General features: G+C 34.3%; 2 protein-coding genes across 2 annotated transcripts in view; both read left to right on the top strand.

Annotated features, from left to right (window-relative positions):
* Window positions 1-26554, top strand: part of LOC142336105 (uncharacterized) — a 211573-nt gene that overhangs the window by 119040 nt on the left and 65979 nt on the right. The window lies entirely within an intron of this gene.
* LOC142336104 (uncharacterized) lies at window positions 11766-14886 on the top strand. Its single transcript, XM_075384651.1, has one exon. It carries the CDS (start codon window positions 11793-11795, stop codon window positions 14775-14777), a length of 2985 nt encoding a protein of 994 aa, XP_075240766.1. The 5' UTR covers window positions 11766-11792; the 3' UTR covers window positions 14778-14886.

The raw sequence follows: 26554 nt of genomic DNA, 5'->3' as shown, positions 1-26554 counted from the left end.
TGAAAAGAAGCAGATCAAAAAGCATTTTTTTATTAAACGCAGACATTTTTTGATAAAAAAAACTCTCTAATCAGCGTAGTATGTATGTGTAAGAGAAAAAAAGTTCGCCTGACTGTTTCCGGTTGTATAAAAATATACTACTAAACGATTTGTTTGCTGCATAAAATGGAGTTTTTCGATTAACTGAAGATTAATGCAATTTATAGCTTTCATAAATGCAAAAACTACATTTGAAGATGTAAAATTAAAGCTTTAAAATATATTTCTTAAGTTATTCTCTGCAAGTTTCTGAAAAAAATTTCATTTCATCAGAACTATACAACTGATTAATTTCGAAAATGTGGAGACATAAACAAAACTGGTTTCAATAAAAGATCCTCAAACTAACCCAATTCTTTATTGAATGCAGTGAATTTTTTCTGGTCTGTTTTATTGTTGTTCCTTTTATTGTCAAGCAATTAATTCGAAATAAATTCCTCTAGTACAGTGCAATGGATATGAATTTGAGAGTTAGAGACTTTGTAGATTGCTAGATAGAATTTTTGAAACACATAATCATTTTGTTTTTTTGTTCTTTGTATTTTCAATTTTCTTTTTTGTTCTCTGTATTTTGAAATTGCTTTTCGTACTTAGCTTTTCCAGATTTTAGTCGTTTCCGTGATTAGAAAAACCAAGTTTTTCATTGAATGTGGAGCTTCTCATATGAAAAACAAAAAATATCTATTGGAAGAAACATAGGTAATTTTCTCTTCTTTTTCAATTTACTTGAAAAATATTCAGTTTTGCTTTTTATTTAAAAAAACCATTGATTGACTGATTGAAATGGCTAAGACGCACAACTAGAGTATGAGTGCAAAAAAGGTTAGAAAAGTAAAAGATAGAAAAATTCTATGATTTCAACAATTTTGATTTATTAAATGACAATTTCATATAAATATTGAATACCAAAATAGTTATTATTAAACCTGCGTATTAACCCTAGACTATATGACAACCACCTGTAAACGAATCGGCAGAGAACATCAAATAGTTTAAGTGAGGAAAGAACTTCATGTTGGTTGGTGTTTATCGTTCCGCATGTAGGAGTGTACATATGGGTTAAGTTTTTTTAGGGTGGTGCTTGTAGTAGGAAGGGAGAGGTAAAATTAGTTTGTTTATGAAAAATAAATCCTTCAAATCTTATGCACAAAAAGATGCAGAGTACAAAAACTATCAGAGATAAAAAAACTAAAATTACATATTAGCTGATTTGCTACAAATATCTGCTTTGAATATGTCCATTCCACAGACTGTATTTTCAAATCAAGCTGCGAATACGTCCACTCGTTTATATTCCGCACAACATCAAAAATTTGTTTTCAAATTTCGTGTTCGTTTTCACCATTTCCGATACAATGGCCTCATGAACTCCAAACCTAGTTGTTCATAAAAACGATAATCCAATGCTTACAAAATTGAACCTCACGAAGATCACATATCAAAAATTTTTTCAAGATATAGAATTTTTGACGGCTTGGCTGTATTTAAATATGTGTGTGATTCTGTATGTTTCTGTGGGTGTATGTATATTTGTGCGCTTTCATTATTTGTGTGTAATGTGAGTGAAAGAGATAGAGTGAGAGTGGAGAGATGATTGGTGTGAAAGAGATAGTCTTTTTACATGCTAGACAGAAACAGGGGAAGAGCGCAAACACTATCAGAAAACAAAATTAATCAGAAATACTGCTTAATATTTGATAAAATGTGGGTATATATCCTTGCCCAGTAACAAAATTGTGTTTTTAAATCCTGGTGATCGCAGGTCTGTGAGGTTTTGAAGAATTAATTTTCCAATTATTGTTATTTGACATCAAAATTGAGAAACTTTTTGAAAAACTTCAAAAACCTCCTTCAGATTTTTCCGTCTTTTTTACCAAAACTGATATAATTTTCGCTGGAAGAACAGAACAGATTTTCCTTTAAGAACAATTAAAACAAAAACGAACAGCGGAGAGTCGGACACAAAAAGAGATGAGAGGCCAGAATCAAATTTTTAGAGATACTTTCGCGTCATGACATGTAATTGCCTGTGAGCGCTTCTATCGGTGTATAAAACTATCTTTGTGGTTGTATTCAGCATAGTAATTGTGTGTAGGTGTAAGAGAGAAAGAGAGAGAAACAGAAAAGGGGGACTTAGATTATTTAAATGTTGATAAGCAATAGAGTTTGAGAAAGAGAGAGCGAGAGAGTGCAAAAAGTGCCAAAGTCATGATAAAATTCGAAATGCTTACAATTTACCACAAAATAGGTCCATCACCAAAACTATAATTTTTAATTTCGCTGACGAAACATCTGCGGCATTTTAAAAAGTTAGCGGTCTTATTATGCTGATGAAAAATTACAAAAAAATCTTTTCAAACTTCAAAAGAATAGATTTCAAAGTTTAGCGTCAAAATTACATATACTTACACTTTTGTATTGAAAAATGTACGCTTTTTTAGAAAAGACACAAACACATTCTAAAAGAAAAATGACGAAACTTGATTAATGAACAATTTCCAAAGACAAAGAACTTCGGTAATGGATTGCCAAAAAATGGCCGCGATAGCTTCGTAAACGTGGTCTTGAAAAGTAGTAAAATAAACAGACCCAAAAAGACTTTTTTTATAAAAAGAAATTTTCTGATAAAAAATCCGTCCAATCAGTGTGGTATGTATGTGTAAGAGAAAGAGAGACAGAGAGAGAGAGAGACAGAGAGAGAAATTTCGCCTGCCTGTTTCCGTTTGGAAAAAAATATTATACTAAACGCTTTTTTCCCTGCATAAAACGGATTTTTCGAATAACTGAAGATTTATGCAATTTACAGCTCAAAAATACACAAAAAGGCCAATTTTATTTTTGAAGATGTATGATTGAGGCTTAAAAATGTAACCTTAGAGTTATTTTTTGCAAATTTCTGAAAAAAATTGCATTTCATCGGAACTAAACAAGTGAATAATTTTTGAAAAAATGGAGACATAGAAAAAGTGGTTTTAATAATTGAACCTAAATTAACTCCATTCTTTAAAAAAGCAAAGAATTCTTCTGGTCTTTTTAATGTTGTTGCTTTTAATGTCAAAGCAAGTAGTAAAGTAAGCTCTTCTAGTGCCAAGCAATACATATGAATTTGAGGGTCAGAGATTTTATAGATTGGCTGATAGAAAAATTCAAAAGAGGTAATTGTTTTTCTGGTTCTCTGATATTTGAAATTGCTGTTCTTACTTTGCTTTTCCAGATTTTTGTTGTTTCGGTGATTAGAAAATCCAATTTTTTCACTCACTGTGAAGATTTTCATATGAAAAACGAAAAAATCTCGTGAAAGAAACAGAGGAAATTTTCTCTTCTTCTTCATTATACTTAAAAAATATTCAGTTTTCCATTTTATTTAAAAAAAATCTTGATTGACAGATTGAAAGGGCCAAAAAACACAACTAGAGGCAGAGCACAAAAAAAGTTTGAAAACTAAAAGTTAGAAAAGTTATAAGTATTCAACAATTCGACTTGAAAAATGGCGGTTTGAATTAAATATTAAGTATTAAAATAGTTATTATCAAACCTGCGTAATAAACAGAGACTATCTGACAACTACTTGTAAGCGAATAGGCTTTTTACGCTCATAAAACATCAAAAATGTTAGAATGCTTCAAAATGTGCATTTCGAATTTTAGTGTTAAATTTAAGATAAGATACAATTATGTTAGGAAGTCAATAACTAGGTTTCCAAAAAATCAATCAATTCATAAATGAACGGTGACGAACACCGAGTAAACATCAAATGTCAGAGAAAATTTCAAATACGTTTTGTTGAGAGAATAATTTTATTTTTGTCTGTGTTAATTGGTGCGCGTGTGTGCGTGTAGAGATGGATTCAGTATTTGTAAGGTGGTGAGTGTAGTAGGGAGGGAGATTTAAAAGGGGTTTGTGTATGAGAAATAGTTCTTTTAATGTTATTCACCATTAGAGGCAGAGTAAAAAAATTGTCAAAGATGAAAAAAACGAAAAATACCTATTAACTGATTTGCTACAAATTGCTGCTTTTTATATATCCAATACACAGACTGTGTTTTGGAAATCCGGCTGTAAGCACGTCCTCTTGTTTACATATCAAAAAACATCAAAAAATCATTTTCTGATTTTGTGTTCATTTTTTCTATCACCAATAAAATGGCCTCATGAGCTCCAAACCTAGTTGTTCACAAAAACGACAACCAAATGCTGACAAAATTGAACCGTTACGAAGATCGGATATCAAAAAATTTTTCAGGATATAGAGTTTTCGACGGCTTGGCTTTATTTAGGTGTTAGTGTTTTTGAACGTTGCTGTGGCTGTATGTCTCTTTGTGCGTTTTCGTAATTTGTGTGTAATGTGAGTGATAGAAATAGAGTGCGAGAGAACGAGAGGAGTAGAGTGAAATTGATAGTTATTTTGAATGCTAGATGCAAACAGAGGAAGTGTGGAAAAACTATCAGAAAACAATATAAATTAGAATTTTTGCTTAATATTTGATACAAATTGGGTTTTTTATTTTGTCCAATATTAAAACTGTGTTTCTAAATCTTGGTGGTAGCCGGTCTGTGAGAGTTTGAAGAATTAATTGTCCAACTATTGTTTTGAGACATCAAAATTGACAATTTTTTGGAAAACTTCAAAAAGATCCTTCAGATTTTTGTGTCACTTTTACCAATACCGATAAAGTTGTCTCCGGAAGACCAGAATAGATTTCCCAGTCAGAACAATTAAAACCAAAACAAACGCCGGGGAGTCTTGGGTAAAAATCAGATGCCAGAAACAAAATTTTTGAGATTTTCTGTTATTGTGATCTTTTTTTTGCCTGTGAGCGCTTGTAAGGGTGTATATCATTGTATTTTTGTTGCTAATCCGCGTAGTATGTGTGTATGTGTAAGAGAGAAAGAGAGAGAAACAAAAAAATTGTCTGAGAGAGTTAGATTCTTTAAAAGTCGATAAGCAATAGAGAAAGAGGGAGAATGCTAAATTTGTCAGAAACCCTGATAAAATTCGAAATGCTTACAAATTACTACACACTATGTCCATCATTAAAACTGTGTGTTTTTCTTAGTTTCGTTGGCGAAATGTCCGCGGTTTTTTTTAAAAAATTTATTAGTCTTATTATGCTGATGAAAAACACAATAACTTTTTTACAAGCTTCAAAAAGTTAAGTTTCAATGATTGGCGTTAAAATCTCAGTAACCGATACTTAAAGCTTTTTAGACAAAAAACAAAGACGACCGAAAGCACCTTGACGAAACTTGACTATTGATTAATTTCCAAAAACAAAGAACGTAGGTGACAGATTGCTAGAAAATGGGCGCAATAGATGCTTAGATCTGCAGTCTTGAAAAGATACTAAATGAAGCAGAACAAAAAGAAATTTTTTTTTACATGCAGAAATTTTTTGATAAGGAATCTGTCTAATCAGCGTAGTATTTATGTGTAAGAGACAAAAAGAGAAAGAGAAAGTGACTGTTTCCGTTTTTATAAAAATTTTCTTCTAAACGCTTTGTTAGCTACATAATATGGAGTTTTTCGATTTACTGAAGATTTATGCAATTTAGAGCTAACATAAATGCAAAAATTACCTTTAAAGATGTATAATTAAAGCTTGAAAATGTATTCTTCGAGTTATTTTCTGCAAATTTCGGAGAAAAATCAAAATTCATCAGATCTAACCAAGTGATTGACTTTGTAGATTGCCAGGTTAAAAATTTTATTCATTTTTATTTTTCGGTTCTCTATATTTTGAAATTGCTCTTCGAACTTAGCTTTTCCAGATTTTGGTCGTGTCTGTGATTAGAAAAACCAAATTTTTCATTGACTGTGAAGCTTCTCATATGAAAAACAAAAATATTTCTTGAAAAAATTAGAGGGAATTTTCTCTTGTTTTTCAATTTACATAAAATTTATTCAGTTTTCCTATTTTTTTAAAAAAAACACTTGATTGACAGATTAAAAAAGCCAAAACTACAAATAGAGTCTGAACCAGAAAGACTGTATTTTTGCTTCAAACACCAGTAATTTTCTTCAATGGATATAAGTTGCTGTTGGATACTCCCAACGTTTTTTGACAAAATTTGAAAGCTGTTTTTGCAACCTTGAGAGTTATGTTGGAAAATTCTCTGCTACGGACAGTCTTGCACGAGCCGTCTTGTTCGTTTTAAGAAAAAGATTGTTGAGTTGTTTTGTTTGGCTAAAACGTAGTCTAAGTTTTTGAAAATTTACTCGTATGTTAAAGAGAACTCAACTCTTAGCAATCTCTTCGATACCAAGTTGATATCAAATCTACCTTTGGAGATTTTCTCCTTTTACTGACTCCACTAAGAGAAACAAACAAATAACATTTAATTGCTTCAGAGTTTTGTGCGATAAAAATAAAAACTAAATTGAAAAATGCCCCTCCCCAACACTTGGTGAATATTGGCAGGTGATATTTGTATTTCAGCTCGATGAGCTTTAATTTACCTATTCAAAACTAGCTTTAACAACAGTTTTCAAATAGTACTCAGACAAAAAAAAAGATGTTTGTGCCATTTTATTAAACTGATTGTTTGGAAATGTAGGATAAACCCAATGTGGGAGTTTGTCAATAAACGATTTTGCGATAAGAACGTCTGCACTTGGCAAACCTTTTGTGACTGCCATGTATGCAGAAATAATTGGACTCTATTTTAACAAAAGACGATTAGGCATAAATCAGCCCTGCAGCACACCAGCTGCGAATTCAAAACAACAACAACAACAACACTAGCAACTCACGCGTACTAGTTGTCATTTTTAGCCCAAATTTGGTTTTCGTAGATTTCTCCGCAGATACTCAATTTGTAGATTTCTCCGCCAATACTCAACTTTTTGTAGATTTATCTGCGATTTACTCATTTTGTAAACCAAAGTTCTATTAGTACACATGAGAAGCTGCTACTTGTAGACATGGCTTTTTTCATTCTATTTTATCACTTATTTTACTACTCGATGAATGTACTCGATGAAAGAAATTGTTGACTGCACAAATATAAAAAAAACTAAGCAACAGAGAAAACGCTCAAAAACCTTATTCTTTTCCTCAGTGATTTTGAATTTACTTTCGGATCTATTTTTTTTCTTCCCCCCCAGTGTTTTTTATGACCCCCAGTTACAAAATCTATGTTGTTATATAGCACGTTACTATGTAAAAAATAGCACGTGCGGCTGTGGGTCATAAAAAATTAATGCTCACTGAATACTATTTTAATAATTAAATATTAAGTATTAAAATAGTTATTATCAAACCTGCGTAATAACCATAGACTATCTGACAACTACTTGTAAGCGAATAGGCTTTTTACGCTCATGAAACATCAAAAACGTTAGAATGCTTCAAAATGTGCATTTCGAATTTTAGTGTTAAATTTAAGATAAGATACAATTATGTTAGGAAGTCAATAACTAGGTTTCCAAAAAATCAATCAATTCATAAATGAACGGTGACGAACACCGAGTAAACATCAAATGTCAGAGAAAATTTCAAATACGTTTTGTTGAGAGAATAATTTTATTTTTGTCTGTGTTAATTGGTGCGCGTGTGTGCGTGTAGAGATGGATTCCGTATTTGTAAGGTGGTGAGTGTAACAAGGAGGGAGAGGTAAAAGGGGTTTGTTTATGAGAAATAGTTCTTTTAATGTTATTCACCATTGGAGGCAGAGTACAGAAATTCTGAAAGATAAAAAAACGGAAAATACATATTAACTGATTTGCTACAAATTGCTGTTTTTATATATCCAATACACAGACTGTGTTTTTTTGAAATCCGGCTGTAAGCACGTCCTCTTGTTTACATATCAAAAAACATCAAAAAATCATTTTCTGATTTTGTGTTCATTTTTCTATCACCGATAAAATGGCCTCATGAACTCCAAACCTAGTTGTTCACAAAAACGTAAACCAAATGCTGACAAAATTGAACCATGACGAAGATCAGATATCAAAAAAATTTTCAAGATTTAGAGTTTTCAACGACTTGGCTTTATTTAGGTGTGAGTGTTTTTGAACGTTGCTGTGGTTGTATGTCTCTTTGTGCATTTTCTTAATTTGTGTGTAATGTGAGTGATAGAAATAGAGTGCGAGAGAACGAGAGGATTAGTGTGAAATTGATAGTTATTTTGAATGCTAAATGCAAACAGAGGAAGTGTGCAAAAACTATCAGAAAACAATATAAATTAGAATTTTTGCTTACTATTTGATACAAATTGGGTATTTTATTTTGTCCAATATTAAAACTGTGTTTTTAAATCTTGGTGGTAGCAGGTCTGTGAGAATTTGAAGAATTAATTGTCCAACTATTGTTATGAGACATCAAAATCGACAATTTTTTGGAAAACTTCAAAAAGCTCCCTTAGATTTTTGTGTCACTTTTACCAATACCGATAAAATTGTCTCCGGAAGACCAGAACAGATTTCCCAGACAGAACAATTAAAACCAAAACGAACGCCGGGGAGTCTTGGGTGAAAATCAGGTGCCAGAAACAAAATTTTTGAGATTTTCTGTTAATGTGATATTTTGCCTGTGAGCGCTTGTAAGGGTGTATATCATTGTCTTTTTGGTGGCAATCCGCGTAGTATGTGTGTTTGTGTAAGAGAGAAAGAGAGAGAAACAAAAAAATTGTCTGAGAGAGTTAGATTCTTTAAAAGTCGATAAGCAATAGAGAAAGAGGGAGAATGCTAAATTTGTCAGAAACACTGATACAATTCGAAATGCTTACGAATTACTACAAACTATGCCCATCATTAAAACTGTGTGTTTTTTTTAGTTTCGTTGGCGAAATGTCCGCGGTTTTTTAAAAATTTATTAGTCTTATTATGCTGATGAAAAACACAATAATTTTTTTACAAACTTTAAAAAGTTAAGTTTCAATGATTGGCGTTAAAATCTCAGTAACCGATACTTACAGCTTTTTAGACAAAAAACAAAGACGACCGAAAGCACCTTGACGAAACTTGACTATTGATTAATTTCCAAAAACAAAAGAACGTAGGTGACAGATTGCCAGAAAATGGGCGCAATAGATGCTTAGATCTGCAGTCTTGAAAAGATACTAAATGAAGAGAACAAAAAGAAATTTTTTTTTACATGCAGAAATTTTTTGATAAAGAATCTGTCTAATCAGCGTAGTATGTATGTGTAAGAGACAAAAAAAAGAAAAAGAAAGTGACTGTTTCCGTTTTTATAAAAATATTCTACTAAACGCTTTGTTAGCTACATAATATGGAGTTTTTCGATTAACTGAAGATTTATGCAATTTAGAGCTAACATAAGTGCAAAAATTACCTTTGAAGATGTATAATTAAAGCTTGAAAATGTATTCTTCGAGTTATTTTCTGCAAATTTCTGAAAAAAATCAAAATTCATCAGAACTAACCAAGTGATTGACTTTTTAGATTGCCAGGTAGAAAATTTTAATCATTTTTATTTTTCGGTTCTCTATATTTTGAAATTGCTCTTCGAACTTAGCTTTTCCAGATTTTGGTCGTGTCTGTGATTAGAAAAACCAAATTTTTCATTGACTGTGAAGCTTCTCATATGAAAAACAAAAATATCTCTTGAAAGAATTAGAGAGAATTTTCTCTTGTTTTTCAATTTACATAAAATTTATTCAGTTTTCCTATTTTTTTTAAAAACTCTTGATTGACAGATTGAAAGGGCCAAAACTACAAATAGAGTCTGAACCAGAAAGACTGTATTTTTGCTTCAAACACCAGTAATTCAAACACCCTTCAATGGATATAAGTTGCTGTTGGATACTCCCAACGTTTTTTGACAAAATTTGAAAGCTGTTTTTGCAACCTTGAGAGTTATGTTGGAACATTCTCTGCTACGGACAGTCTTGCACGAGCCGTCTTGTTCGTTTTAAGAAAAAGATTGTTGAGTTGTTTTGTTTGGCTAAAACGTAGTCTAAGTTTTTGAAAATTTACTCGTATGTTAAAGAGAACTCAACTCATAGCAATCTCTTCGATACCAAGTTGATATCAAATCTACCACGAGATTTTCTCCATTTACTGACTCCACTAAGAGAAACAAACAAATGACATTTAATTGCTTCAGAGTTCTTTGCGATAATAATAAAAACTAAATTAAGAAATGCCCCTCCGCAACACTGGATGAATATTGGCAGGTGATATTTTTATTTCAGCTCGATGAGCTTTAATTTACCTATTCAAAACTAGCTTTCAAATAGTTTTCAAATAGTTCTCAGACAAGAAAAGATGTTTGTGCCATTTTATTAGACCGATTGTTTGGAAATGTAGGATAAACCTAATGTGGAAGTTTGTCAATAAACGATTTTGCGATAAGACCGTCTGAAACCTTTTGTTACTGCCATGTATGCAGAAATAATTGGACTCTATTTTAACAACTGACGATTGGGCATAAATCAGCCCTACAGCAAACCCGCTGCGAATCCCCAACAACAACAACACTAGCAACTCACGCGTACTAGTTGTCATTTTTTGCCCAAATTTGGTTTTCGTAGATTTCTCCGCAGATACTCAATTTGTAGATTTCTCCGCCAATACTCAACTTTTTGTAGATTTATCTGCGATTTACTCATTTTGTAAACCAAAGTTCTATTAGTACACATGAGAAGCTGCTACTTGTAGACATGGCTTTTTTCATTCTATTTTATCACTTATTTTACTATTCGATGGACGAAAGGAATTGTTGACTGCACAAATTGTTGACTGCACTTGGCGAATTGTTTGCAAATGTGACCACTGCAATAACTGGAAAAAACTAGACTAAACTAAAACTACCTTTGGACTGAACTCATGTGGGTCTAACAAACCCTTGGATTTATTTATGTTTAAATCCTAAAGCCTTTACTACTACTACTACTACTACTACTACTACTACTACTAAATATAAAAAAAAAAAACTAAGAAACAGAGAAAACGCTCAAAAACCTTATTCTTTTCCTCAGTAATTTTGAGTTAACTTTCGGATCTATTCTGTTTTGCCCCCCCCCCCCCCCAGTGTTTTTTATGACCCCCAGTTTTTGGGGGTCACGTCTGGGGGTCATAAAAAATTAATGCTCACTAAGCTGGGGGCCGAAACAGAATAGATCCTAACTTTCTTATGGTCAACGATCATCTCCCTTGACCTTTTGGTAATGATTTGCAATTTGCTTTAAATTAAAGGAAAGGATCTATTCTGTCCCCCCCCCCCCCCCCAGCTTAGTGAGCATAAATCTTTTATGACCCCCAGGCACACGTGCTATTTTCTTACATAGTAACGTGCTATATAACGACATAATTTGTTACTGTGGGTAAAAAACACTGGGGGGAAACAGAATAGATCCAAAGGAAGTTACGCTTTTGTGTAAATATGGAATAGACATTACTATGAAGGTTGCCTTCAGTCGATTCTTTTTCGCGTGGTAAGTCTACCATCAACATAAGTCTATAAGGTAAAGAAGTACTATAAATATGGTAAAACTGGAAAAATTTGTACGCTGCAGATATATCGTTCCAGACAGCTTGTTTTCGTTCAATCTGACTGATATGTGGTCTTTTGCCAATATTGAGTCTTCCCCCATTACTAAATTAACATAAGTGGGTATAATTTCGGGGGAGGGGGGGGGGGCTGCTACTAGAGAGACCCTTATAGGACACTAACTAAATTACCGCTGAGCTGATGTTTTGAACTAAAATCGCGCTAGTGTGAGAGTAAGAGCAGACCTCATCCGCATGCCATAATTTTCTGAACTGATCCTATTTTCGCAAGGTTGAAATGGCTGAGAAAGAAATTGGAGTTCAAAATCCAGACGTAGCTGCTGGTGTGTCACCTCATACGTCATCCGTTGCAAAGGCAAAAGAGCAGAAATCCAGTTTGCAATCGCAAGCAAACAAATGCGACAACCCGTCGCGTTGGATTTTTGCGACGAACGAGGCGATAAACGAGTCGTCCTTTGTTAGTCCTAATTTTGCGGACATGTCAGATCGGCAATACAGACAACAAGCAGCCAATATGATCCAGGACATCAGTAAATCTCTTGCTATACAACCAATAGCTGTCAACACAGCAATTGTGTACATGCACAGATTTTTCGTTTTTCACTCTTTTGATGCGTTTGATCGCTTTCTTGTTGCTGCTTGCTGTGTCTTCTTAGCATGCAAAGTTGAAGAGCAGCCGAGAAAGTTAGAACACGTCATTTTAATGTTTTGCAAATGGCGGAAACTTCCAGAAAAGGCTGTCAAAGGAGAAGAACAACGAAAACTGATCCAAGATTTCATTATGCACGAACAGCTTTTAGTTGAAACTCTTGGTTTTGATGTGCGCGTTGAGCATCCCCATTCTTCAGTTATTAAAATAACCGAAAAAATCAAAGCCAGTAAAGATCTAGCTCAGACGTCGTATATGTTGGCAACTAATACTTTGCACCTTACAACGTTTTGTCTACAATACACGCCAGTTGTGATCGCATGTGTTTGCATAAATCTTGCTTGTAAATGGGGTCATTGGCTGATACCCAAATCAAATGAAAGAAGGGAATGGTGGCAGTATTTTGCACCAGCAGGTTTTACTCAAAAGAAGTTGGATTTACTCACAGATGAATTAGTTACAATAATTGATCAGAGTCCTGCTAAAATGAAGGAACATCTTAAACGCAAATGTCTTTCCAGCAAGCTGTCTGGCAGTTCTCAATCTCAAAGGGAAACCGCACCAAGTAGCAGCTCTGCCCCGTCTAGAAAAGGGCAAACTGCTCTAAAGTCAGATGTCAAAGAGGTATCTAGCTCAACGGGGAATGTGAAAGAAGAATCAACGGACAAATCTTATATCGATGAGAGCGCAAGTCCGGTTGCCTCTAGTGTGAAAGGAGCTCCTAGCTCAATATCGTCAAATGAGGTACAGACGACGGTCAAATCACCGAGCTCACAATCAGTTACTGGGTCTGTTGAGTCTGGTACTCCAAATGGGGAACAGAAGAAAAAGCAACTATCCCTTAGTCAGTACAAAGAAAGGCTGACGTCATTGAAAAAAAGCAGCAGTGATTTGAGTGACTCAATTGTATCTGCAGCTGCTGCAGAAATGCAATTTCCTGCAGGCAATATTGACAAAGTTTCTGCTTCAGAGAGACCAGTTGCAGAAAAAACTGACCAAAATATAAAAACTTCAAACAGTCCTGTTCCTGAAACAAAGAACTTGACCATAAAACCACCAATCGCTAATATTAAGCTGGAAGCTGATTTGACTGTAAATATACCTTCGAAGACAAAAACTTCTCGTTCCGAAGCGGTTAGTCCGGGCGCTGAATCAATAGCGAAATTACTGTCCTTTAATATGGCCTCTTCTGTTATTTCCTGTAAGCCGCAATCTGGGCCAGTGATCAAACAAGAGGCTATCTCAGAAGACATAACCATATCAAGTTCCCAAGGAGATCCAGCGCCTAATGCGGATGGTCTAGACAGCAGCCTAGTAATAAATAACCTGCTCATGGCTGCCACCAGTGCAGTTACCACAACCTCACATACAACAACCTATTCTATTCTCAGTAGCGACAACTTGAAACATGCTAAAAAGCACAAGTCAAAAGAAAGAGAGAAGAAAAAGAAGAGTAAGCACTCGAAATCCGCAAGCAAAAGTGATCGGCACAAAGATGAGCGGAAGAGGCAGAGAGAAAATAGCCAGCCTCCTGATATCATGGAAGCGAAACCCATTCGGAGCGAGGAAGAAGGAACTGGCTTGAAAATTAAATTGCGACTTAGTCCCTGTATCGACAAGGCTACGATTGAGCCACCGCCTCCTCCGCCCTTGCCAACAATACAATTACCTCAAGCAACTGATACAACAGACGGATCAATGCTGTTGGAAGACACGGAAGAACTTGGATCTGAAGTTAAACAGGAGCCTGTAGTGTGGAAAGTACATGAGAACACAGCACAACCTCAAAATTTCACGACTTCCAGCTCCATTCCGCCTTTGCCAACAGCATCGAACGGAGCACCGACAGCCTTTTCTACCTCTAATATCAGCACCGCTGCTACAGCTGTCATCAATACTAATAGACATTTACCTGGCAGTCTTGGTTCGCTATTGGAGAGTAGAAGAAGCGAAATGAGCAGTGGCGACGACGACCACTCATCATCTGCTAACAGAAGTGGCAAGAAAGAAGAGAAGAGGAAGAAGAAGAAAAAGAACAAGAAACGAGATAGAGACAGTAGTGAAGATAACAGAAACGAAATGCGACCAGAAGATGGGAGAGAAAATGGCGGTGCAGATGAGCGAACTGGGACAGGTGAAAACAAACACAAAAAACACAAGAAGCACAAGTCGTCCAAAAGCACGAGCAGCGCAAGTAGCAGAGAAAGTCGCAAAAGGGACTGGGATTCCCCATCTTCCTATCAAGTATCCTCAATGAACAACATCTCACACGGAGCAGCACTGGAGCCGAATGATCTCAGCGATACTCGGCATCGATGTCACATTGTGGAGCCATGTGCAGCTGAATCTAACACTCCCGGGGGAGGTAGCCTCAAACTGAAGATTAAATTGTCCAACAATCTCATAACCTCGTCATATATTGAGGATACTGATGAATATGTGAAACATTCCAGTGGTTCTGGCTTCGACAGAGGTAACAATAGAAACCTTGATAGTTATGAAGACGCAACGGACTCTAATGTTGAAGAGCGCCAACCTTTTGGCTCTTATCAAACTAAAAAACACAAATCCCTTCTTTCTGATTTACCTATGCCACCTCTTCCACCTAATTGACTTATTAATTGCAGTACAATTTTAGGCATGATATTCATAAGTTTTAGGCGGTGTTCCAAATTTGTTTTTGTGATAAATCTATGAATCGAATTTAACATTAAATAATAAATTATTCTTGTCTTCCTTCTGGGTCCAAAATAAGTGAGAACGGACGTCATTGTTAATGGATTTTGTTGATTTAAAGCCGTGCCTAGCGAACTCCGATAGGTCACCGTCTTAGAAAAATTTGGCTATACTTTTGACCTCGTCTAGACAAACGAAAATTGACGATACGGAGAATTATGAAAACGTTTTTCCGGCTAATTATTTAAAGGCTGTAATTGCCTAGAAATGAAGTACCAGTTACTGCATCACAATAAGTGTCCTTTGGCAAAAAATGAATTAATATAAATAGCAAGTTTAAATAAACGACAGCATTTAGGAGCCGGGACTTAGATTAAGAAACGATCAGTTTTACGGTTGAGTTTACCTTGGAATTAATGACAGATATTATTTGTGCACAGATTACTTCGTTTTCCAATCATCCAGTGAAAAAAAATTTACATAGGTTTTTCATTCAGCGTAGTAGCAAAAGTGCAGTTAAGGAAAATTGTCAGATTCAAAGTTAATTTATTAAAATTCAATCAGAAAAGTTCAACCATAGGTCATATAGCATAGTAGATAATATTCAATTTAATGGCCACAGATTTAGATGACAATAAGGAGGCTCGGTAATATGCGTTTGCACATAAAGTTCCGACCCCGCTCATCCAGTTTTGGCATAAATGTCTACCAAATGAGGAAGAGATAGAAAACCCCCGAAAATTCAGGTATTTTTCAAAAAGAAATTTATGTGAACAAAATTATCGCCTCCAACGCAAATAACTCAGTGGAGTAAAAAATGCCGCGTTCGATTCATGATATCAATCATTATTGCGAAATCAAGACAAGACGAACAACAAAATCAAACAACAAACGTTAAAAACATCGAAAACTTCGTCCATTAAAAAAACATTAACAAGGTCAAAATAGCGCCAGATAAAAACGAAACTAAACAAAATAACTTTTAATTCGCTAGAAAAGATGTGGGACCACACCATAATAAGGCTCGGTAACAATTAGACAAACAAAATCAAAGTAAAAAATTTGGCTTATATTTCTGAAAACAATTTCAAAGGAATGAAAACCATTAGATAGCAAGTGAAAATATCCAACATGTTTATGATCGCATGTGCCTCTTTAGGAGGGTTTTAAGACTTGTCATTATTCAATTTTTATGCTGCTGTAAAAAGAACAAATGGAAAACAAAATTTTAAAACTTGCGAGAAAACGCTGTCGAACCCGCAAAGCCATATTTTGACCCTCAAAATGTGTTCAATTGAGATTTCCTCGAACTCCAAAAATGGGGGATGCCACCTCCTTATTGAGCATAGGTACCATTTAGACAAAAAAAGAAGAGAGCAAAATTAAGTAAAACTTTTGTTATTTTCGAAAAAAGTTTTTTCAAAACGATCGAATCCCTTAGCTATAAAATGAAATAATTAGTAACATTCGTTTCTTCGTCCAAAGGTTGCGCCTGAGACCTGTAATTATTCAGAAAAGGTCTTACATCTACAAAATGCGTCAAATATAGACAAAAATCAGATATTGCGAAAAACCGGTGTCCAAGCCTGTAAATTTTTAACGAACTCTTCAAGATTTTGTACACTTGCATCTTCACTAGACGGCAACAAGATCATCTGTGACCTTTAATTAACGAAACTAGGTAACAAATAGACAAAAAGAGCAAATGCGAAGTAAAATTGATTTTTTTTAAAACAAATGATTTCAAAGTCATGAAAACTATCATATATCACAAATCAGAATCTAGGCTCATTTATTCCTCCGTACAAAGTCAATAACAGCTGTCATTATCCGCGAAATTTTATACGACTAAAAAGACAAAATAAAAACGACAGTTACAGTCAAATGTAAAAAATTCAAGTAAACTCTTTGAGAAATTGGCGTTGAAGCCGATAAGACCTTAATCTATGCCTTTAAAGGCTTTTATATGTTCTATTGTGCTTTATTTTGAACGCCTGTAATTCAATATGGGAACTCTCAAAATTTTGATAATGTGACAAAACGAGAAAAAAATGGGCTAATGCCAAAGAAAAATGGGCCAATGCCTTAAAATGAAGAAAAGAACTGCAAAACCTAGTAGTATCAAAGCCAGAAAACAATAACTTAACGCGTAAAACCGCAAAAAGATCAAACTTGAAATCAGTAGAAAGAGGAGGGAGAAAAAGCATTCATTTTTTGCCGACAATAAGCTAAAAGTTGAACTAAAGCTGACTAGTAGTTAAAATTCAATTTAACGGCCACAGATTTAGATGACAACAAGGAGCCTCGGTAATATGCAATTGCACTTAATGTTTCGACCCCGCTCATCCACAGTTTTGACATATTTGTCTAACAAATGAGGAAGAGATAGAAAACCCTCAAAAACTGAGGTATTTTCCAAAAAAAATGTGTATGAACGAAAATATCGCCTCCAACAAGAATAACTCAGTGGAGTAAAAAATGCCGCGTTAGATTCATGAGATCAATCATTATTGCGAAAGCAAGACAAGACGAACAACAGAATCAAACAACAAACGTTAATAACATCCAAACGTTTTTCATTAAAAAAACTTTTTAACAAGGTCAAAACAGCGCCAGATATAACCGAAACTAAACAAAACAACTTGTACTTCGCTGGAAAAGATATGAGACCACACCATAATAAAGCTCGGTAACAATCAGACAAAAAAATCAAAGTAAAAAGTTGGCTTAAATTTTGAACACAATTAATTTCAAAGTAATGAAAACCATTAGATAGCAAGTGAAAATATCCAACATGTTTATGATCGAATGTGCCTCTGTAGGAGGTTATTAAGACCTGTCATTATTCAATTTTTATGCGGCTGCAAAAAGAACAAATAGAAAACAAAAATTCAAAATTTGCGAAAAAACGCTGTCGAACCCGCAAAGCCATATTTTGCCCCTCAAAATGTGTTCAATTGAGCTTTCCTCGATCTACAAAAATGGGGATGCGACCTCCTTATTCAGTATAGGTACCATGTAGACAAAAAAGAAAAGGGCAGAATTAAGTAATACTTTTGTTATTTTCGAAAACCGTTTTTTCAAAACCATCGAAGCCCTTAGCTATAAAATGAAATACTTAGTAACGTTCGTTTATTAGACCAAAGGTTGCGCCTGAGACCTGTAATTATTCAGAAAAGGTTTTACATCTACAAAATGCGTCAAATATAGACAAAAAGCAGATATTGCGAAAAACCGGTGTCCAAGCCTGTAAATTCTTAACGAATTCTTCAAAAACAGGATTTTGTACACTCGCATCTTCCCTAGACGACAACAGAGTTATATGTGAACTGTAATTCACGAGACTAGGTAAAAAATATACAAAAAGAGCAAATGCGAAGTAAAAAAGTTTTTTTTAAAACAAATGATTTCAAAGTCATGAAAACCATCATCTATCTACACAAATCATAATATACGCTCATTTTGTTCCTCCGTAAAAAGTCAAAAAGAGCTGTTATTATCTGGGAAAATTCATATGACTAAAAAGACAAATTAAAAACGACAGTTAAAAACAAATGTAAAAATTTCAGATAAATTCTTAGAGAAAGGGTTGTCGAAGCCGTTAAGACCTTAATCTATGCCTATAAAGACTTTTATATGTTCTATTGTGCCTTATTTTGAACGCCTGTAATGCAATATGTGAACTCTCAATATTTTGATAATGTGGCAAAACGAAAAAAAAACGGGCTAATGCCTTAAAATGAATAAAAACTGTGAAACCTTCTAGTATCAAAGCCAGAAAACAATAACTTAACGCGTAAAACCGAAAAACGATCAAATTTGAAATCAGTATAAAGAGGAGGGAGAAAGAGCATTCATTTTTTGCCGACCATAAGCTAAAACTTGACTAGTAGATAATGTTCAATTTAACGGCCGCAGATTTAGATGACAACAAGGAGATTCGGTAATGTGCGTTTGCAAATAAAGTTCCGACCCCGCTCCTTCACAGTTTTGACATAATTGTCTAACAAATGAGGAAGAGATAGAAAACCCTCAAAAATTCAGGTATTTTTCAAAAAAAACTTGAACTAAAAAAGTAACTTGTACTTTGCTAGAAAAGATATGAGACCACTCATTAATAAGGCTGGGTAACAATTAGACAAAAAAATCAAAGTAAAAAATTGGCTTACATTTTTGAACACAAAGAATTTTAAAGTAATGAAAACCATAAGATAGCAAGTGAAACCATCCAACATGTTTAAGATGGCAAATGCCTCTATAGAAGGGTGTTAAGACCTGTCATTTTTCATTTTTTATGCGGCTGCAAAAAGAACCAATATAGAACTAAAATTGAAAACTTGCGAGAAAACGTTGTCGAACCCGTAAAGCTATATTTTGCCCCGCAAAATGTGTCCAATTGAGCTCTCCTTGAACTCCAAAAATGGAGGATGCGACCTCTCCTTATTGATTATAGTTACCGTGTAGACAAAAAAGAAAAGGGCAAAATTAAGTAATACATTTTTTATTTTCAAAAACAATTGTATCAAAACCATGGAAGCCATTTGCTACAAAACGAAACTATTAATAACGTTCGTTTATTCGTCCAAAGGTTGCACCTGAGACCTGAAATTATTCAGAATAGGTATCAACTCTACAAATTGCGTCAAATACAGACAAAAATCAGATATTGCGAAAAACCGGTGTCCAAGCATGTAAATTATTAACGTTTTCTTCGAAAACATAAGATTTTGTACACTTGCATCTTCCCTAGACGACAACAAGTTCATATGTGACCTGTAATTAACGAAACTAGGTAACAAATAGACAAACAGAACAAATGCGAAGTAAAATTGATTTTTTTTAAAACAAATGATTTCAAAGTCATGAGAACTATCATATATCACAAATCAGAATATAGGCTCATTTATTCCTCCGTACAAAGTCAATAACAGCTGTCATTATCCGGGTAATTTCATACGACTACAAAGACAAAGTGAAAACGACAGTTACAGACAAATGTAAAAATTTCAAATAAATTCTTCGATAACGGGGTGTCGAAGCCGTTAAGTCATTAATCTATGCCTTTAAAGATTTTTTTATGCTCTATTGCGCCTTATTTTGAACGCCTGTAATACATGATTTGAACTCTCAATAATTCGATAATGTGACAAAACGAGAAAAAAACGGGCTAATGCCAAAAAAATAGACCAATGTCTAAAAATGAAAAAAGAAACTGTGACACCTAGTAGTATCAAAGCCAGAAAACAATAACTTAACGCATAAAACCGCAAAAAGATCAAATTTGAAATGAGTATAAAGAAGAGGGAGAAAAAGCATTCTTTTTGTGCCGACAGAAAGCTAAAAGTTGACTAGTAGATAATGTTCAATTTAATGGCCACAGACTTAGATTACAAAGAGGAGGCTCGGTTATGTGCGTTTGCACATAAATTCCGACCCCGGTCATCCAAAGTTTTGACATAAATGTCTAACAAAAGAGGAAGAGATAGAAAACCTTCAAAAATTCAGGTATTTTTCAAAAAAAACTCAAACTAAAAAAAGTAACTTGTACTTTGCTAGAAAAGATATGAGACCACTCATTAATAAGGCTGGGTAACAATTAGACAAAAAAATCAAAGTAAAAAATTGGCTCACATTTTTGAACACAAAGAATTTTAAAGTAATGAAAACCATAAGATAGCAAGTGAAACCATCCAACATGTTTAAGATGGCAAATGCCTCTATAGAAGGGTGTTAAGACCTGTCATTTTTCATTTTTTATGCGGCTGCAAAAAGAACCAATATAGAACTAAAATTGAAAACTTGCGAGAAAACGTTGTCGAACCCGTAAAGCTATATTTTGCCCCGCAAAATGTGTCCAATTGAGCTCTCCTTGAACTCCAAAAATGGAGGATGCGACCTCTCCTTATTGATTATAGTTACCGTGTAGACAAAAAAGAAAAGGGCAAAATTAAGTAATACTTTTTTTATTTTCAAAAACAATTGTATCAAAACCATGGAAGCCATTTGCTACAAAACGAAACTATTAATAACGTTCGTTTATTCGTCCAAAGGTTGCACCTGAGACCTGAAATTATTCAGAATAGGTATCAACTCTACAAATTGCGTCAAATACAGACAAAAATCAGATATTGCGAAAAACCGGTGTCCAAGCATGTAAATTATTAACGTTTTCTTCGAAAACATAAGATTTTGTACACTTGCATCTTCCCTAGACGACAACAAGTTCATATGTGACCTGTAATTAACGAAACTAGGTAACAAATAGACAAACAGAACAAATGCGAAGTAAAATTGATTTTTTTTAAAACAAATGATTTCAAAGTCATGAGAACTATCATATATCACAAATCAGAATATAGGCTCATTTATTCCTCCGTACAAAGTCAATAACAGCTGTCATTATCCGGGTAATTTCATACGACTACAAAGACAAAGTGAAAACGACAGTTACAGACAAATGTAAAAATTTCAAATAAATTCTTCCATAACGGGGTGTCGAAGCCGTTAAGTCATTAATCTATGCCTTTAAAGATTTTTTTATGCTCTATTGCGCCTTATTTTGAACGCCTGTAATACATGATTTGAACTCTCAATAATTCGATAATGTGACAAAACGAGAAAAAAACGGGCTAATGCCAAAAAAATAGACCAATGTCTAAAAATGAAAAAAGAAACTGTGACACCTAGTAGTATCAAAACCAGAAAACAATAACTTAACGCATAAAACCGCAAAAAGATCAAATTTGAAATGAGTATAAAGAAGAGGGAGAAAAAGCATTCTTTTTGTGCCGACAGAAAGCTAAAAGTTGACTAGTAGATAATGTTCAATTTAATGGCCACAGACTTAGATTACAAAGAGGAGGCTCGGTTATGTGCGTTTGCACATAAATTCCGACCCCGGTCATCCAAAGTTTTGACATAAATGTCTAACAAAAGAGGAAGAGATAGAAAACCTTCAAAAATTCAGGTATTTTTCAAAAAAAACTCAAACTAAAAAAAGTAACTTGTACTTTGCTAGAAAAGATATGAGACCACTCATTAATAAGGCTGGGTAACAATTAGACAAAAAAATCAAAGTAAAAAATTGGCTCACATTTTTGAACACAAAGAATTTTAAAGTAATGAAAACCATACGATAGCAAGTAAAACCATCCAACATGTTTAAGATGGCATATGCCTCTATAGAAGGGTGTTAAGACCTGTCATTTTTCATTTTTTATGCGGCTGCAAAAAGAACCAATATAGAACTAAAATTTAAAACTTGCGAGAAAAGGCTGTCAAACCCGTAAAGCTATATTTTGCCCCGCAAATTGTGTCCAATTGAGTTTTCCTTGAACTCCAAAAATGGGGGATGCGACCTCTTTTTATTGAGTATAGTTACCGTGTAGGCAAAATTAAGTAATACATTTTTTATTTTCGAAAACAATTGTATCAAAACCATGGAAGCCATTATTCAATTGAAAACCATGTCATTATTCAATTTTTATGCGGCTGCAAAAAGAACAAATAGAAAACAAAAATTCAAAATTTGCGAAAAAACGCTGTCGAACCCGCAAAGCCATATTTTGCCCCTCAAAATGTGTTCAATTGAGCTTTCCTCGATCTACAAAAATGGGGATGCGACCTCCTTATTCAGTATAGGTACCATGTAGACAAAAAAGAAAAGGGCAGAATTAAGTAATACTTTTGTTATTTTCGAAAACCGTTTTTTCAAAACCATCGAAGCCCTTAGCTATAAAATGAAATACTTAGTAACGTTCGTTTATTCGTACAAAGATTGCGCCTGGGACCTGAAATTATTCAGAATAGGTATCAACTCTACAAATTTTGTCAAATACAGACAAAAATCAGATATTGCGAAAAAGCGGTGTCCAAGCATGTAAATTATTATCGGTTTCTTCGAAAACATAAGATTTTGTACACTTGCATCTTCCCTAGACGACAACAAGTTCATATGTGACCTGTAAATAACGAAAGTAGGTAACAAATAGACAAAAAGAACAAATGAGAAGTAAAATTGTTTTTTTTAAACAAAAATTTCAAAACCATGAAAGCCATCACATATATACACAAAACAGATTATAGGCTCATTTATTCTTCCGTACAAAGTCAATAAAAGCTGTCATTATCCGGGTAATTTCATACGACTACAAAGACAAAGTGAAAACGACAGTTACAGACAAATGTAAAAATTTCAAATAAATTCTTCGATAATGGGGTGTCGAAGCCGTTAAGACCTTAATCTATGCCTTTAAAGACTTTTATATGCTCTATTGCGCCTTATTTTGAACGCCTGTAATGCGTTATGTGAACTCTCAATAATTCGATAATGTGACAAAACGAGAAAAAAACGAGCTAATGCCAAAAAAATAGGCCAATGTCTAAAAATGAAAAAAAGAAACTGTGACACCTAGTAGTATCAAAGCCAGAAGACAATAACTTAACGCATAAAACAGCAAAAAGATCAAATTTGAAACAAGTATAAAGAGGAGGGGAAAAAGCATTCTTTTTTGCCGACAGAAAGCTAAAAGTTGACTAGTAGATAATGTTCAATTTAATTGCCACAGACTTAGATGACAAAGAGGAAGCTCGGTAATGTGCGTTTGCCCATAAATTCCGACCCCGCTCATCCACAAATTTGACATAAATGTCTAACAAATGAGGAAGAGATAGAAATCCCTCAAAAATTCAGGTATTAAAAAATATGTCGGTGAAAGAAAGTATCGCCTCAAACGCAAAAAACCCAGTGGAGTAAAAAATGTTGCGTTAGATTCATGAGATCAATCATTATTGCGAAAGCAAGAGAAGACGAACAACAAATTGAAAGAACAGACGTTAATAACATCCAAAATTTTGTCCCCTTAAAAAAACTTATCAAAAAGGTCATATTAGCGTCAGATAAAACTGAAACTAAACAAAATAACTTGAACTATGCTAGAAAAGATATGGGACCACTCAATTATAAGGCTCGGTAACAATTAGACGAAAAAAATCAAAGTTAAAAATTTGGCTTACACTTTTGAAAACAATTAATTTCAAAGTAATGAAAACCATTAGATAGTAAGTGAAAACATCCAGCATGTTTATGACTGCATATGCTTCTATCGGAGGGTATTAAGACCTGTCATTATTCATTTTTTAAGCGGCTGCAAAAAGAACCAATATAGAACTAAAATTGAAAACTTGCGAGAAAACGCTGTTGAACCCGTAAAGCTATATTTTGCCCCGCAAAATGTGTTCAATTGAGCTTTCATTGAACTCCAAAAATGGGGGATGCGACCTCTCCTTATTGAGTATAGTTACCGTGTAGACAAAAAGAAAAGGGCAAAATTAAGTAATACATTTTTCATTTTCGAAAACAATTGTATCAAAACCATGGAAGCCATTAGCTACAAAACGAAATTAGTAATAACGTTCGTTTATTCGTCCAAAGGTGGCGCCTGAGACCTGACTTTATTCAGAAAAGTTCTTACATCTACAAAATGCGTCAAAATTAGATAAAAATCAGATATTGCGAAAAACTGGTGTACAAGCCTTCAAATTTTTAACGAGTTCTTCAAGAACAAAATTTGGATCTTTTCAACAATTGCCCCCCCCCTTTGGTACCAAGTAGAGAATCGCCTCCCCTTCTGTGCTATACTTTACCACAATATTAGTTGGCCTACAGTTTAGATAGCCGAAAAATAGTTTAAGCGCAATTGCTGACAGGTGTTCACGGCCATGCCTCTCACGCACTACGGGATGTAATCTGGAAATCGCGGGTCGGTTATCGCGGCGAAGCCGCGACGCGCGCGAAGCGCGCCCACCGACCCGCCAGTCGGAAATTCTTTTCCCTTTGTATTCCATTTCGGCTAATTGCCCTAGCATGGCGCATTTTATTCTATCCAGTTTAACACAGTATGAGCTTACACGGATACTTATTACTCGTCTCTGATTGGTTAATAAATCACTCGCTGAAATTCTATTCAAGAACAGCCCCCCAAAAGGGGGAGGCAATTGTTGAAAAGATCCCAAAATTTTTTACATTTGCATCTTCACAAGACGACAACAAGGTCATATGTGACCTGTAATTAACAAGACTAGGTAAGAAATAGACAAAAAAGAACAAATGCGAAGTAAAATTGATTTATTTTTTGAAACAAAAGATTTCAAAGTCATGAAAATCATCATCTATCTACACAAATCAGAATATAGGCTCATTTATTCCTCCGTACAAAGTCAACAAAATCTGTCATTATCCGGGAAAATTCATACCACTAAAACGACAAAGTAAAAACGACGGTTAGGGACAGATGTAAAAATTTTGAAACGCCATTATTGTAAAAATTTGAAAAGCCATTATTGCAATATTTGAACTCTCAATATTTTGATGTGACAAAAGGAGATGAAAACGGGCCACTGCCAAAGAAAAGTGGGCCAAGGCCTCAGAAAAACTGTGAAACCTTGTATTATCAAAGCCAGAAAACAATAACTTAACGCCTAAACTCGCAAAAAGATCAAACTTGAAATCGGCAAAAAGAGGAGGGAGAAAAAACATTCATTTTTTGCCGATAATAAGCTAAAAGTTGGCTTGTAGATAATATTCAATTTAATTGCCACAAATTTAGATGAGAACAAGGAAGCTCTATAATGTGCGTTTGCACATAAATTTCCGACCCCGCTTATCCACAATCCACAGTTTTCGCATAAATGTCTACCATATGAGGAAGAGATAGAAAACCCCAGAAAATTCAGGTATTTTTCAAAAATCAAATGCGTAGAAACAAAAATATTGCCTCCTACGCGAATAACTCAGTGGAGTAAAAGCTGCCGCGTTAGATTCATAAGATCAATCATTATTGCGAAAGCAAGACAAGACGAACAAAATCAAACAACAAACGTTAATAACATCCAAAAATTTCTCCGTATAAAAAGAATTATAAACAAGGTCAAGATAAAATTGAAACTAAACAAAAAAATTGGAATTTCGCTGGAAAAGATATGGGATCACTCAATAATAAGGCTCGGTAACAATTAGAGAAAAAAATCAAAATTAAAAAATTTGCTTACATTTATGAAAACAATAAATTTCAAAGTAATGAAAACCATTAGATAGAAAGTGAAAACATCCAACATGTTTATGACTGCATATGCCTCTATAGGAGGGTATTAAAACCTGTCATTATTCTTTTTTATGCGGCTGGAAAAAGAACAAATAGAGAAGAAAAATTGAAAACTTGCGAGAAAAAGCTGTCGAACCCGTAAAGCCATAATTTGCCCCTCCAAATGTATTCAATTGAACTTCCCTCGAGCCTAAAAAATGAGGGATGCGCCCTCTTCTTTGAGTATAGGTACCATGTAGAGAAAAAAGAAAAGGTTAAAATTAAGTAATAAATTTTAATTTTCAAAAACAATTGTATCAAAACCATGGAAGCCATTAGCGATAGAATGAAATTATTAACAACGTTCGTTTATTCGTCCAAACTTTGAGCCTGAGACCTGTAATTATTCAGAATTGGTCTTACATCTACAAAATGCGTCAAAAAGAGACAAAAATCAGATAGTGCGAAAAACTGGTGGCCAAGCCTGTAAAATCTTAATGAATTCTTCAAAAACAAAACTTTGTACACTTGCATTTCCCTAGACAATAACAAGGCAACATGTAACCTGTAATTGGCAAGATTAGGTAACAATAAGACAAAAAGAACAAATGGTTTCAAAGTCATGAAAGCCAT

Source organism: Convolutriloba macropyga, chromosome 3 (genome assembly GCF_964194025.1).
Source record: "Convolutriloba macropyga chromosome 3, txConMacr16.3, whole genome shotgun sequence".
NCBI classification, from domain to species: Eukaryota; Metazoa; Xenacoelomorpha; order Acoela; family Convolutidae; genus Convolutriloba; species Convolutriloba macropyga.
The sequence above is the reverse complement of the archived record's forward strand: the minus strand, read 5'-3'. Positions and strand labels throughout refer to the sequence as shown.

Bases quoted from the DNA above. Each gene is read 5' to 3' on its own strand.
- LOC142336104 (XM_075384651.1), top strand. From the start codon at position 11,793: ATGGCTGAGAAAGAAATTGGAGTTCAAAATCCAGACGTAGCTGCTGGT.